The sequence below is a fragment of the Danaus plexippus genome, chromosome 17, assembly GCF_018135715.1.
Source record: "Danaus plexippus chromosome 17, MEX_DaPlex, whole genome shotgun sequence".
NCBI classification, from domain to species: domain Eukaryota; kingdom Metazoa; phylum Arthropoda; class Insecta; order Lepidoptera; family Nymphalidae; genus Danaus; species Danaus plexippus.
Window position 1 is genome coordinate 2236436 of NC_083548.1, and position 15551 is coordinate 2251986.

General features: G+C 34.5%; 2 protein-coding genes across 2 annotated transcripts; both read right to left on the bottom strand.

Moving 5' to 3' along the window:
• Positions 1 to 4595: 4595 nt before the first annotated feature.
• Positions 4596 to 11498, bottom strand: LOC116771287 (uncharacterized). The gene is made up of 3 exons (XM_032663106.2): positions 11137 to 11498; positions 8479 to 8699; positions 4596 to 5599 (listed from the first exon to the last, which is right to left on the bottom strand). Exons 1-3 carry the CDS (start codon positions 11252 to 11254, stop codon positions 4718 to 4720), a joined length of 1221 nt encoding a protein of 406 aa, XP_032518997.2. The 5' UTR covers positions 11255 to 11498; the 3' UTR covers positions 4596 to 4717.
• An 885-nt stretch (positions 11499 to 12383) lies between these two features.
• On the bottom strand, positions 12384 to 14758 carry LOC116771564 (transcription factor HES-4-like). The gene is made up of 3 exons (XM_061523387.1): positions 14634 to 14758; positions 14398 to 14539; positions 12384 to 13811 (listed from the first exon to the last, which is right to left on the bottom strand). The coding sequence occupies exons 2-3, from the start codon at positions 14533 to 14535 to the stop codon at positions 12777 to 12779; spliced, it is 1173 nt and encodes a 390-aa protein (XP_061379371.1). The 5' UTR covers positions 14536 to 14539; positions 14634 to 14758; the 3' UTR covers positions 12384 to 12776.
• Positions 14759 to 15551: the final 793 nt, after the last annotated feature.

Sequence of the window (15551 nt, forward strand, 5' to 3'; positions counted from 1 at the left end):
ATAATCGTCAATACATTATTCTTGGCCATAGAGGACACTGACTTGATATACATAATATATTAATCCGATAGCATATATTTGATGTCAGGTTAAAAGTTTTATGGATCTCGGTACAAAAATCCAGCCTTCAAAGAAAGAATTTGTTCAATTTTGAACTATTTCCATTCGCTTAAGTAGAAGAATTCATATTTGAAGTATTTTCAAAATAGGTGTTATATTAATCGGAGCAGTTAATATGATGATAATTTTGAAACAATTCATCACAGTACATCTTAGACGACGGTCAAAGCGGATCGACATTGCCTCGGTTCCGCTGAGAATTCATCAAAGACGACAACAAAGGAGGTCAGTGGTACGGAATCCTATTTATTCGTCTAAGATTTATAAAAAGTTGTTCTGAAACTTTTGCCTCTGATTTGGTTAGAATAAAAAAAAAACAAAAACGTTGGTATCTTTAGATATTCAAGTCTTGCGTTCAATGTTAATTGTCATTTGTTCCCACATGTCCCCTTACACTTTCACCCGCATTTAAACCTGAAACAGGAATCATGAATGACGTAAGAATAATTCTATTATATCTATTCGTTTTAATGACCCCTACCCTTTCTTGGTACGTCTGTTAATCCTCACTAGATCCTTTCTCATAGTTAAAACTATCCTACAATACAATGCAGCCAAGACGACAATGTGTTCATGCAATTTAGTCATTTATGACATTGTAATAGAGCGCATTTTGCTGTGTTAAGATATGTTCTCTGTTATTGTTAGTATATCTTAAGACAGCTGTCATTTCTCTAGTCTACCGGTCCGCGAAGGACGAATTCAAATAGTGTTTTATAACAGGTTTCCTGCCAGTTCAATGTATTTAATGGCTCACGACTTTGATACAAGCATTAACAGGGACGGCGACATTGATTTCCTTCAAAGCCTTATTAATTTGCTTTCTCTAAGCGCCGTGGATAGAAATTATTACATTTCTAGTTCAGATACTGAATTATAGTTCGTTAGTTTGTCAAATCCGGTTCATTTAAATAACACTTGCATACATTGTAAATGCAGGCGGGGAAATTACTTTCAAAATATTACATATAATAACACATACATTAGTAACACATTTTTTATATTAATTCCGATATATATGCTGAGAATTTTTTTAGAAATTATATTCAGTAGTTTTAACGATGTAAAGACAAACATCCTCCTTATACTTCCTTGTGTACGAATAATACCATAGAAACAAATAGTATTTACTGGACTAAATCTATTTGTTTCGTATTTTTAAACCAAATATCCTCTCTTTATGCATCAATTTATATATTTCAATTATAAAAAGTTAATTGAAAATATTAGGTATTAAAAATATTAATAAAATCCACAAAACCAATAAACCAGTAACAAGAAAGAAAAGACTGGAGTATTAAATATAGGTACACCAAAAGTAGTGACCGTCTTGTCTATGGAAAACGAGCTCACATGGCTATTTTAGCCACATTCGCACCGGAGTCTCTCATGTTATATCATTTGATTAAAATACTTGTCAAAATTTATATAAGATATCCAGAGAGAAGATTACTTATTTATTATGCTGAAGTGACTTAATTTCATATACAGTACCTATATTAGATCGTGGTATGCATTTTTCATTGATAATTTCAAAGAATATAACGTCTGTTTAATGTTAGATCAAATTAATATCGGAGACATTCACAAATCCTTACCGTAAGCTAATTCTGTTCCAGCAGTTATCAGATAACTTGATACAGTCGTTTTAACTTTCCTTTTCTATTGTTTGTTAAACAAAGTTCCACAGACTATCAACGATCTTGACTTTCTGTTCTGTTTTTGTATCTAACAGCACGTTAAGAGAACAAAAATTAATTACCGGTACACTTTAAAATTATACATAAATATGGTTTTATTTAAATACTGAACTTCGAAGGCAATAATCAAAACTACTACACGATTTCTTCAGACAGATCATTTATCGAATATCACGTAAAATTTGATAAATATTATTACATTAATCATCGCATTTGTTTACAGTAATATAACATTATATATTAGTCGAATAAATAAATGAATTTTATACGAGCAATTTTAATTTACATTCCATATTTTGATTGTATACAAATGTTTACTAATTTCTACGATTACTCAGAAAAGCGGGTGTCATGCGGGTGGCAATCCTATGTTATCTTTCGACGATCGACAGGAAACGGCAGATTGAAATCATAGTCTAGGTTTCCTTTAATACCAATAACGCCATAACTTGTGTGAAATCTCTTTACCCTTCCATATATCTTCATGTTAAAAGCCAATACAAAATATACTCAAAGAAGATAACGTTTCAGTTTTCATATATTTATTTTATAAATGTTTTAATTTAATTTTATGTTACACTTAGATAGACTGCATTTTAAAATGCCAGCTAAGTGACCTTGAATATAGACGCCCAAATAAAAACATTATCACCGTCTCTAGAATATGAGTCATTTAACATTTATTAGGATATACTATATAGTGTCATTGTTTGTCGTAATGGATTGCATAAATATACGATATTATCATTTACATTAACATCGGGTGTTGCCGATGTAATTTAATTTCTAATTGTTATTATAATTAAGACATTAAAAACTTATTACGTTTGATACACAGTTTAGTTTCATCCGATTTAACAAAGAAATCGTGGAATCAGTGTAACAAAAACCATCATATGTTGAATGCGAAATAGATAAGATATCTGCTTTTGATCGATACAAATACAGATAATAACAACTTTGGGCGGAATCGATTGACCGATTAATCGATTAAAACATTGAATAAAACAATTCTTTGAACTTTCATTTATCATCTACAGTTACATAGCATCCACTGAACTTTATATCTGTCTTTATATCAACACAGGATCCAATTCGGCTACCTGTGCCATCCCCCGGCACCCTTTGTACTTTTTCTATCTCCTTTTCTTATAATTTTTTATAAATATGATTTTTGTGCGGTTACCATCATTCGATACGGCCACATTCCTGCTGCTAATTTACTAACATTAAATCCTTACATAACAGAGATTCAAACTGAATGAATAGCTTAAACTCATCATTTATATATGATGGATTACTTTTATTCTCTGTGTTTTATTGTACGTTAGTCACCTTTCATATTACACTAAGTGATGGCTCTCGATTTATAATGTCGATTTTAAAGTTAAATATAAACATAAGAAAAGCGAGTCAGAAATAAGTATAAACAATTTAGTAAGTACTCGTATTTCAATTAAAATAGTTTAAATAAGTTAAAATGTTTGAAATAACATCGTTACACAAATAACGATACATCAATTAGTTTACGTAAACATGTTTTAAAGACGCAGCGGTCAATTAAACGTGCAATTACAACAGTTTAACATTTGTTTAACAACTGTTTGTTTTGAAATACATGTGGGAATAAAGTAGGTTTGTAAAGCATAGATAATGTGTGAGACAGCTTAATCAATCACTTATTTATGGCGTACAGCCGTGAAAAAATGTGCACAGTATATTCAGCCAAAGTTACGAATAAAAAAATCTCACTTTAAAATTCAATTAATGTATTTAGAATAACTGTATACAACCTACAAATATTTAAGAGCCAGGGTTCAAGCCTTATTCACGTCTAAATGGCAAGCGTTGCCACGGCCACCTCAAGGCTCAAGCGGTCATTGTTTGTCGATCTAAAAACAAATTGCTTCAAGCAGTATGCCTTTAACTTTTATAGTCTATATTATCTAAATATTTTATTTTTACCTATAAATAGTTAAGATAAATTTCTCACATTAATAAAATTTATATTGGCGTAGTTAAATTTATTAACAACGTTCGGTATTTAAATTCTATTTTAATTGAGCTGCTCTATTTGCCGCGTCGTCACAGAATATATAATTCAGTAGAGTAATATTAAATGTCACACATAAACTCGTTACCACAGTTTAAATTAGTAGACCCATTTGCGTTATTATCATGAGAGGTTTTTAGTAAAGATTTTCAATAACATTGCATCTGCGGATATCCGTGACTTATTCAGGTTAAAAAATAAAATCGATAAAGGATGTGCATTTTATTGCCCCTGCATAATATGCTCTTAATATGTATCGGTCGCAATAAATTATTAAATAGGGCCACGTAAGTTTATTACTCAAGAAAAATATCAAATGACCTCATCATGCGATGTCTCCCCTTTTGGAGAGCAAAGTAGGCGTGGAATATTTACTTTCAAACAAAATGCAAGTTTTGTTTTACTTACCATTGTACGTTTAGAAAAACTTAATAACAATAGCAAAACGTGTCTGACAAATGTTTTGCAATGGATTTCAACACAATGTGAGATCGTGTGAAGGACTCGAGAGCGACCTTTGAGACGCGCTGTGCCATCGAGTGACATTTCAGAGACTACCATTGTCAAAATGCTATTAAGACCATCGTTACAGTAATAAACAATAGGCACTAGTCTCGAGGCTTTAGAAATTATCGATGTCTACTAAAATATACCGCCTCCATCGATCAATGATGGTCGGATATAAATCTTCCGAGTGTAACAGGGAACAGAAACAACATAGCTATTAGTTAATGTGTTTTATTTATATTACGTATTTAATAACAATACTTTTAACAGTCTTAAAACGAACGACTTAGACCGGCGGTCCACGCCGTGAGTCCTATCTACAATATGTATGTACAAGTCAGGCGCAGGCTAGCGAGGTGTAGCGCGGGACAGGATTAGGGGTGTACAATCCCGAGCAGGCTCCGACACCTCGCGCCACCGCTTCGAAGAACTGACGTAAATCGCTAACAGAACGTGTCGGCGGCGCTTGCAGGTCGTGCAAGGACGCCGCCCGCCTTGGCGTCTCCATAACCGGCCGAGCCAGCTGTTCACTACTGCGAGCTAAGCTGCCACCGCTTTGTGACAGTGATTCGAAAAGCGCTCGCCTCTCACGAACGGGAACGTACTGTGATACTTCGTGAGCGTTCGGTGAACATGACCTGGCTCTGTTCTCTAACGCGGCAGTCTTTCTTCTCGCTGCTTCTAACGCGAACCGTCCTCTCTCAGCTCCAGCTGTGGTACCCTCCCAGCGTTTCAAATACCGATGTCGACCGAGTTCAGTGTCCGAGGTTCTCGCTCGGGGTAACGTGTGGTGCTGTGGAGGACTCGCGGTTAGTTTACAGCAATTGTCACATTTAACGACCTCTGCTTTCCTTATTGGCGCATCTACCACGTCGATGGTCTTCAGTGTGTCGAGAGACAGGGACAGGTCGAGGCTGCGGTCGGACGAAGAGTCGCAGTCGTCATGGTCCACGACTATGCCTTCGTCGGTTGCAGCGGGCGAGTGGTCCCTTCTCGACAGCTGAGTCTCTGACGCGGTTAACAATCTCCGTCTAGCTCTGGGAGGAGGCCTCGGGGGACACATGGGCGTCTCCTGTAGTGTTATTTTCTTTGGTTCCTTGTTATTCGTGTCCGCTGCTGGAAGTACGTCCAGAAATCTAACTTGCGGCAGCGGCGTCTGTCCAAGTATTTCGACGCACAGGGCGCGTACCCAACGGGCGTATTCCGTCGCATTGCAAGCCTGCAACAAACATGGCTGATATTATAATGGTAATAAATGTGACAGCGAATTTATGACTCAATCTGAATGGTGACGAAATTGCAATTTGAATATCCATAATGGGTTCGTAGTTCGGATCCTTGAAGGGGTCCCAAAAAATTTCGAGAACTAGTTTGAACTATTTAAGAGTGTATCAAGGTTTTTCCCTTGTCATAACGTGTTTGTTAAGGTGTCGACACCTTCGCTTTCTATCCCTTCGTATGTTAACTAGTAGTAGTATCAAAAGCTCTCGGATAACAAACAGGCAATGATTTACGGGTGTTGAGCTTTATTGAGGTCTATTAAATCGAGCGGGTCGTGAGAAAGGTGTTCCGAAGGGGATCCGAACATCTCGCGAGACGGTTCTATTCTTTGCAAGCATTAAATTAATATTTCCTAACAAATAATTCATATAAAAAATATGCAAGTACAATCCGAGCGTTACATACGTGAATAGCAGCGACAAATCAATTAGCGTTTCATTATAAGTGGAAAAAATACGTCGTGAATTTGCATGTCGTGATGCAAATCTCGGCATTGCGCTTATCACTTAACGGCTTATCAGTGATAATTCGTAACGAGCGTGTCCCATTAGCGACAGAATCATAATAAATCATCATAATATATTGGTCACTGAACAATGCTTTCATAAATAATTCGCAACTGAACGCGATCTTTTTCATTGCTCCAAGGTTATAGCACTTCACATTAATATTGCAAAAAAAATGTTCCCTACAACGTAATTGTACGTTCAATATAAATCAGAGTGTTTATGTATAGTATAATTTAATTTATGTTCAAATGTATTGACATTCCTGTGTTTGTTATAATTGTATTAAACTGGTATAGCTACCGATGACTGTACACACGTGTCCTCAGTATGCCAAGTCCAAGTAACTATATTCACGATACATACAGAAACATAAGAGTTTTTCATTCATTAAACTTCGTAAATTATAGTATCAACGTAGGTTGTTAAGGGCGAGACGAGAAACTCGTCGTATGTAGTGATATTCAAACTCGGACTAAGCGTGTATTGAATAGTTGCTTTATTAAATAAATTGCAATAGTAAACTCGCAGCGAAGGACATTCGTGGTTAGCGTTTACATTCTTGTACAGGTAAACACATTCTTAGTTAACGATGCAACGGTTGAAGTTAAATTATATTTTAAAGGGTTTAAATAGGTACATACATAGAAAAAACATAATATATTAACTTGTTTGAATAAATCCTAACATTATATATGTACTTAATTTGCTAAAACTATATCTAGGTACGTAATATATATAAAATAATATATGTTTATAATGAACCGTGCCAATTATATAACGCATCTCTAAGTGATGAGATAATTATCTTTGTAAAACGATCCAGCCTTACTTGGCTCAATAGTGAACGGGTTCATGCTTAGTACTAGGAGATCGTTACTTGAATATTTGAAATATTTGAAAGGCAACGTTATGTTGGATAGAAATCATTATTCATTAACAATATTACTTTGGATCTTAGTACGTGTTAATAAATACCAACAGTTATAAAGTTTTCCATACAAATCATTCGAGACAATAGTTTTCGAGACAAGAATAGTTAAAGATCCGAGCTGAAATATAAATAGTTTAAAATAAACGTAGTTTTAAAAATATCAACTATTAAGTGAATATAGACCGTAAAATGATACCTAAAATAAGGCTGATTACATACTAAGCTATGTACTTATAATTTAGCATTTTTATTTCGTATCTATATTATTAAAATTACAAAAAAAAAACTTCTTTAGTCTTAAAATTTCATACAGCAAATTATTTACGTAATTGCATACACTAGGCTTGTTTTATTCGCATACTTATAGGTATCTAGTTTTTAAAAAACGATTTCAGGTATAATAAACAGTGTTCATTATTTAATTTGTTTGAATAATATTAAATAAAAGGAAGTCACTTATCAGCTTGACTTTATCAAAATAATATGAAAAAAATATAAAGAAAAGTAGATTTATTCAAATATTAGGTGTTACTAGATTTAATAATTTTTACATATAGACGTATCGTATTTTTTTTTTTTGTAAATATTTATAGCCTTATTACAGGCTTCTAGGGTTTTAAGGGTTCTATCATTGAAATGAAAACTGAATATTTCAAATTATTTCAAATATAAATCTTATCATTAACTTAGATTCAAGAAAGTATCTAAACTGTGTGTAATCAGTGACGATGCACCCATACTAAGCACTGGACGAATTCGCACCAAACGTAAGTTATGTGAGTTACGTACGTAAAATATCACCCCATTTTACTTGATGAAATCATCGGAGTCTGTTTTTTACTTTGGTGTTAACAATTTCTTGAATACTAACACATATCACTATTTATTGATATTTCCGTTACACGTAACCAACTGACTGATGTCGTACTTATGACGTCACAAACAAGTAACTTATGACATTGAAAATCAATTTTCAATTGTATTTTCTTTAAACTAGATATAATAATTTCAAGATTATTTTAAATTTTCTGACAATATTATTAACTAGGAAGTAAAATATATAAGTAATACATTTTAATTACAATAATTTAATTATTTATATGTATATATAACTATTTTTATTTGTACATATAACTATAGAAGTTCTATAGAGCATAGAGCAGCATTAGATTAGGTAAGATGCTTTTCCCTTGCAAATTATATATTAATAACTTGTATATAACAAAGGTACGTTAAATGTTAGGTATAGTTTAATGCTATTTAAGTTTACTTATTTAATGCTATTTTAATTTACTGCTTTATAAATATCGAGTAAAACGGTCATTGTAGTCTATAGACGCTTGAAATATCAAGCAAAGGTCAGAACCCTATAGTTACCTGAAACGTGGCAACTGCGGAGTCATCTCGCAGCCTGGACAGCTGGAAGGCGTTGGGGAGAGCTGCGGCAGCCCTAAGGTGCAAGTGCCGCAGGGGGAGTCTTGCAGCAGGTCGTCTCGGCAATGTTCCGTCGCGCCACGCAAGCAAGCATCCACCACGGACGGCCACGCGGACCCACGACCACGAATGGACGTCCTCATTGTAATACTGGCGCAGAACACCTGGCGACAATTATTACATCATGAATAAAACAAACAAGACTATACATAGATCTGTGAATAAATATATCAATGACATTATAGATTAGAAAACGAAGCATAAATCCGGAGAAAAGTCCGAAGATGATCGAAAGATATGAAATAAATGAGGAAGTGCGGGTGAAGTGGAACAGTGTCCTTAGCACGAGCACTTAGATCTACATTGATACTATCATTTGTACAATTTAGTCATATTTAGTTTGACATAAACTCAGCAACAATATTGTCTCTGGCATAGGAAAGAAGACAAATGAGTTATGTTGAGCTCAACTGTAATAAAAGACATTTTTTTTTTGTTTTGATATATGACAATATTTTTAAACCCAATATGTAAGTTATACGAAACCATAAAAGCTTTGACAATTTAAATAACACTAAAAAGAATTATTTTACAATATGCTTTTGAGTTTTATTTACTATAAAGAGGCTTTTATGTAATATTAATATTAATAAGTGTGGGAAAGACGCTCCAGCTTACATTGGTCGTAATTATAGAAACGAACATTATTCTAATTGAAGTTTTCAATTAAATTTAATCAACAATATTACAAAAAAGATCATCTCTTGAAAGATATTTCCATTTTAAACATATAACATTTTATCAAAAAACAATCTTCAATTACCTTAATTGAAAACTGGGGAGTGATTTAAGTTAATATAATTATAAGTAATTAAAAAAATAAATACAAAAGTAAACCTCAAAATTAACATTAAGTAATGTTGTACATAATGAAATAAAATATTATTTACGTAAACAAAACAAATGTTACGTAAGACATAAACCTAACAAAACCTTGAATTGTAATAAAACAATTCGGATAAATATCAATGTACGAATAACATGCGAGCAGATTTGAATTTCGAACGCATTTGACATTTATCGAACGTTCAGAAATTTTACGTGTTTCGGTGACATGCAAGCCTAAACCCGGTTAGAAAACAATGTTCTGTTCAAAAATATGTCTATCATTATTTAAAAAAACTTAGGTTCCAAATTACCCTTTGACAATTTGAATTTATGTTAACAACATAATGAAACTGAAATTAATAGTACAACGAGGAAAATTTTATTGCAATTATTAAAAACTAGCAAGGTAAATTTATATGTGTAATAAGGATAAAAAAAATTAGTCATTACGACAGTTTCTTTTACTGAAATAATACAACCGTGTGTTACGGCGCATAATTTGAATGCCAAAGCTATAAAAGTATTATTTTCGAGCGAAAACCTTGTGTCACTCAGTTAAGATACAGATTGGAAGGTTACATAAAGGATTTCCCTGTTATTTAAGGCTTACACATGCCACATGGCTATTATTAAAGTTATTAATAAAAACACATAAAAATATTCGGAAATATTCTCAAGTTGAAAACGAGTGAATGTTGGCGGTAGATCGAAATTAAAATACAGAAGCAATTATGTAACTTTATGAAAAATGATATCGTTAAACCATCTCTTGCATTTGCGAAGTAAGCGTAATAAGTAATTATATGAGATATCTCACAGCTAAATATTTATCTATTTCCTTATGATCATGTCAAAAGGTCAACAGACAAAGCAATTGTTACTCTAATTGATAAAATAGTAAACACTAGCAATATGAATAACTCAATCAGTCCGAGAAAGTCTAGCAAAAAGGTAACATATTAACACGAACCTACTTGAATTTACGTAACTTTGGCAGAATATACTGTGCACATTTGAAAAGTTTTACCTACGAGAACGTTTTACACAACATTCGAAACTATTTAACTAAATGCCTAAAATACAAAGACACCAATATGATTTCTTCCGTCATCACCGAAATGTTAAATTTATTTATTCGCGATGTTAAATAGAAATAGTTATATGTCCAATAAAACAATGCCCTCACAAAAGCCAGATGTTGACTTCCTTTCCGCTCTATTACCAGCAGATGTTCCAGAAATGACAATCCCACCACTGTCAGCAACAATAACGTGTATTACATATAACTGTGGATATTTTATGACAATTAACTTTGAATTAAAATTACAAATACCCTTGCATTGACATACGTGATACCGATAAAGTATTTGCGTTCGATTTAAATAATAATAGTCTACCAGGCGTGTTATTAATATTTACAAACATATGTATTATCAAAAGATTTTATTAAAATAGGTTAATTATATAACGTTCATAAATAATTTACAGACAACATATGTATCGAGAGGTTATCGACCCACTGACGTTGCAGATTCAACCCGCTGACCTAATTTATAATCGAAATAATACGATAATCTATATACATATGCAAAATTTAACTTGAATATTAAATTGGAATACCTATTTTTTTAATTATGACGATTTCTGCCTATTTAATAATCGAAAACACGTCAATAATTCATCTAAATATAAATTGGGTTGTCTCAAACTGACCTGATATTCTTAGATTAGGGTCAGCAGGCGTTATAACAGGCCCTGGAGTCAGTTCAGGACGAAGTTTTCGCAAGCCGGCCACCACCCGCGGTGCCGGCGATTGCTCCCCCACAAGCATCGCCCGTCAACACAACATTTGAATACAAAACACTGCACTTAACACTAAAACATCACAAATGCACAACAATCTAGATATTATAAAAAATATTTGACAAAGTCAACTGTCAGTTCGCTTTTTAAATTTCGAAAGAGTTCGTTATATTTCGCGCGTAACGCATTTTGCCTTGTTTGCTGCAATCAACTGGTCCGAAAGCCGACTTGTTTTTGAATGAATGAACTCCTGAATTGTGATGCCTTCACGACACGCCCCACTCTCGTAGTAGCAATGAGTGTACGAGGTATAAATCACTGTCACGTATAATATATGACAGCGCCATCTGTTAGTAAGTAGCAGGCAAGGTCCACTTTTTAAAACACGATATTTTTTTAATATGTAAAATTTACACATTTATAATTTGTAACAATAGAATCTATAAACAAATATAAATTATATAAAACAAAAAACAAACATGGAAATATAAAAAAAAACCGATCTACATAATTAATATATTTGTTACTGCTAATTTAGCAAACGTGTTACGTTATATTAAGGCACTATGTATCACACTGTTCTGGTAAGGAAATTCTCAAAGTACCGAGAGATGTCGCTTTCTATAACTAACAAATGTCTACGAGATGTCACACTTTAAATTTTATGTTTTGGAAACTTGGATTCAGAAGTTAGAAGTGTTTACACCCACTTTCACTAGATGTCGTGTTTAAGAAGTTTAACTGTTATACACGATCTACTTATAGATGACACTAGTAGTAACTAATTAGGATTTTACTGTATAGAAAGATATTATCTCTGAGTTTACCAACTTTTTATAAATGGGTACATTCACAGGGTTGAGTAGTTGGGTGTTTGAAAGACTGAGCAATCATATAAAAAATAAATTAGCGTCTCCACGTTATAACTAAAAGTATTGAATATTTTATTTTTTATTCTTTATGAGCTAAAATGAACATTTTATTTCACATATTTTAAACTTTTGGATTTTAAAATCAAACAATGTGTAAAGTGACAATCGATTCTCTTGAAAAACTATACTTTTCATTTGTGTGGTCATATTAAGAAGGTTGGTACTTTGTTAAAATAAAATTACTAAATTTAGCAAATATAAATTTATTATTTATAATAATGAAAATAGATCACACAATATAATATTTTGTACAAATCCTTAAAACGGTTACAAAACTTAATATAAACAGACGATTTTTTTATTTTTACGATAAAGATACAAAAATTATTACGTTTATCCAAGGAAGACAGAGATCAGTTCATGGCACATTACCGCATATCAATTGAAACTTAACATTAAACAATCTTAAATAAGGCACATATTAGTTCTTAGATAATAAAACGAGTTAAAACAAATTAAAGCTTTGACGTGGAAGTATTAATATCACATCGACAGTAATCAAGCGATACGGCGATTTTCGCAATATGGGAACGCTTTCTCTCAAAGGCGTCCTCTACTATATCGAGTTATCTTGTGAATAAGATTTTTAACATCGAGATTCGATAGTAATTTTATCGATCACCAAGGTCGCCACTTGTTGGCGTCGGTCTCGCTGTCGGAAGGCGCTCCGTATCGGCGTTCCTTTTCCTCGTAGAAAGCGTTCTGCCTCCTCGCCTCCTCCTGTTTTTTGTACTCCTGGTACTCGATCAACTTCCTCTTCTTCTTGGGCGGCAAGTTGCTGTAGTCCATCGGAGACTCGCAATGTTCCGGAACGCTGACGGATATTTGGAGCTTTTTGTCTAAATGTTCCGATTCTGAGTTCGGATGGATCGGTTCCGGCGGGGAATTCAATTTCTCTTGTGCTTGTCTTGCTGGCGATCTTACTTTTCTGAGATCCAACGTGTCGTTGGTCGTGTAATGCACTGGATAGTGATGCGCTTCACTCCTGTAGACCTCCTCACGAAGGTACCTGTTCTCGTTGGGGATGTCCGCGTTTGCGTTGACATCCATGTGTCCGACGTACTCGTTGCCGCGTTTGTCCATGATGTGTTGTCTTATCTTCTGCAATATAACGTCTTTCGCTTCAGCTGGAACTTTGTTAAAGTAAGTCCCGTTCCGATGGCCGTTGAAGGTGTGTTCTGGGTTATGGGGCGATAGCTTGTCAACCGTCGTAAGTAATCCGGTGACTGGTAAACTTTGTTTATTACTGGGTTTGTATGTCCATTGTTTTGTTGCGCTGTCTCCCGAGTATACAGAGTCCTCAGCGTCTGAGGATGATCTCTCGTGATCGCTGTAGTAATGATGTCTATCGGAGACAACGGACGATGGAGATGTCGGCGGCGAAAATGAAGACCTCTCCGGTACTTGAATCGTCAGCGGCTGGGATGTGATCAGTCTCGACAGATGTCCAACGAGATTTTGACTAACTTTTGAGTCTAAATCTGGTACGGACATAATAAATCTACAAGCCTCAGCCGCGCATTGTCCGAATCCGGCTTGAAATTTCTTCGCTTCCATAACGGGATCCTTGGGTCTGTGCAACTTTGTGAGGTGATTCACGGTTAGCTCAAGGATATCAGCCTTCTCCAGCTTGCTCAGGTTGTCGTCATCGATCTGGACAAAAAGAAATTATGGATTACTAACAGGTGCTGGGCGAGACGTCACATTAACATAACCGTGCTATGGGCTACTGTTAATTAACGAGCATTAAGTATTGTGTTCCAGTGTGAAGCGGACTCGCTCGCGATAAATAAGTCAGACGGAAACAAAACGACAACTGTGAATAAATAAAACGGGCGTAAGCTAAGATGAATTGGCCTTTCATGATTGTCATAAGGTAATTATAATAATTGATTACTTTTGACTTCACTGTATTTTTATACTTCGTCTATAAATCTCTGAGCCTAATCCAACCAGGTGAACACAAACTTATTTGAGACATGCGTATTATAAGAGCTGTGGGACTTCTAACAATTTCTTCCTTATTGTATAACGCATAGAAATCCTAACAATAGCCTTATCTCCTCAATTCTCGTTTTGTGCCAATTTTTTGTGACGTCGTCTAGCCATCGATCGTGACGGCCTTTATGGGACATTATGTACAAAAAGCAATGCCAAGTAAAATATTGTTGGGTAAAAACTATGTCTTTTTGTAATTGAATTATATAATTTATTTACGACGTTTGTGTTATGTACGTACCTCCAGTGCACCGACCATCAGGTCCTTTAATTCGTCCAGACATCTATTGATGCGCGCCCTTCGTTTCCTCTCCAGTAACGGTTTAGTTATCTTCTTGTATTTGGCTGTTTTGGACAGCGGCGCCGGGTCCGACATCATCGACCTGTCAATAATAGATATTAATGATGCGTGAACTTCCTAAACTTTATTGAACTCCACACAGTGAACCATGAACAAAGTACGAAAATAAATCTAACCTTCAAAACTTCGCGGTATTGATGGCAAATATTGTAAAGCTTTGGGGCCGCACGCGCGTCTCCGCCCGTGGATCGGATCGTACTGCCTGAAAAAAGCCTTCGCTCCCGTTCCCTTTCCCCTTTCCCCGCCTGGCCCCGTCGCCCCCTCGCTCTCCCGTTCCCTGCCCTTCCCATTCATGGCGGGAGCACGTGTGGCCTCTGTATCATCTTACATGAGCAACAAACACTCACCCGAGCAGGATAATTATTAACGTAATTAAGTTTACGCATACACATTAACAGAGATTAATTGCGAAGGTTTTTTATAAATTTCCACAGATATTTTTAAATAATCATAAATAATGTATGACACATTCAATAACATTCAATAAATGCTTAAAATTTTAATCGAATATTTCTGTTAAATTATTGACTGAAACTGTATGCGTTGTACACCGTTTTTTTTTTAATATTTATAAAATACGTCCAGAAAATGAATTACTTTGTAAGCCTTACAAATTACCCTCTGAAGTTAAGCACGTGGTTATATAGCTTTATAACCTATTGTTCTGAATTTTCAAACGGAACCTTTAATTATGAGAGAAAAAAAACCTTATGCAAACTAATAATAAAAAAAGTACGGGATAGTTGAAACAAATACGATAATGACCGTAATGCAATACATGTCTCTCGACATATTTTTTTTCCGAGTAAGATTATTACTGATTCTTTGGCGGTGAATTTCTTAAAGAGATAAAAAGAATGAATCTGGCAATAAATGAACGAACCCAAAAATGGGACACAAGTTAAATTGCCGGCAACTTTTTCTCCTCAGGTAACATTTAGCGGGGGTCGCTTTTTAAATTCCGTAATAGTTTGTCTTTGTCATTCCAAAAGTTGGGACCCTCGTCATAAAATTACGGTTTAAAACCATATAAT

Bases quoted from the DNA above. Each gene is read 5' to 3' on its own strand.
- LOC116771564 (XM_061523387.1), bottom strand. From the start codon at position 14,535: ATGATGTCGGACCCGGCGCCGCTGTCCAAAACAGCCAAATACAAGAAG. The intron at 13,812-14,397 runs GTACGTACATAA...CTTTTTGTCCAG, and splicing joins TGATGGTCGGTGCACTGGAG to ATCGATGACGACAACCTGAG.
- LOC116771287 (XM_032663106.2), bottom strand. From the start codon at position 11,254: ATGCTTGTGGGGGAGCAATCGCCGGCACCGCGGGTGGTGGCCGGCTTG. The intron at 8,700-11,136 runs GTCAGTTTGAGA...AATTGTCGCCAG, and splicing joins CCCTAATCTAAGAATATCAG to GTGTTCTGCGCCAGTATTAC. The intron at 5,600-8,478 runs GTAACTATAGGG...TGTTTGTTGCAG, and splicing joins CCGCAGTTGCCACGTTTCAG to GCTTGCAATGCGACGGAATA.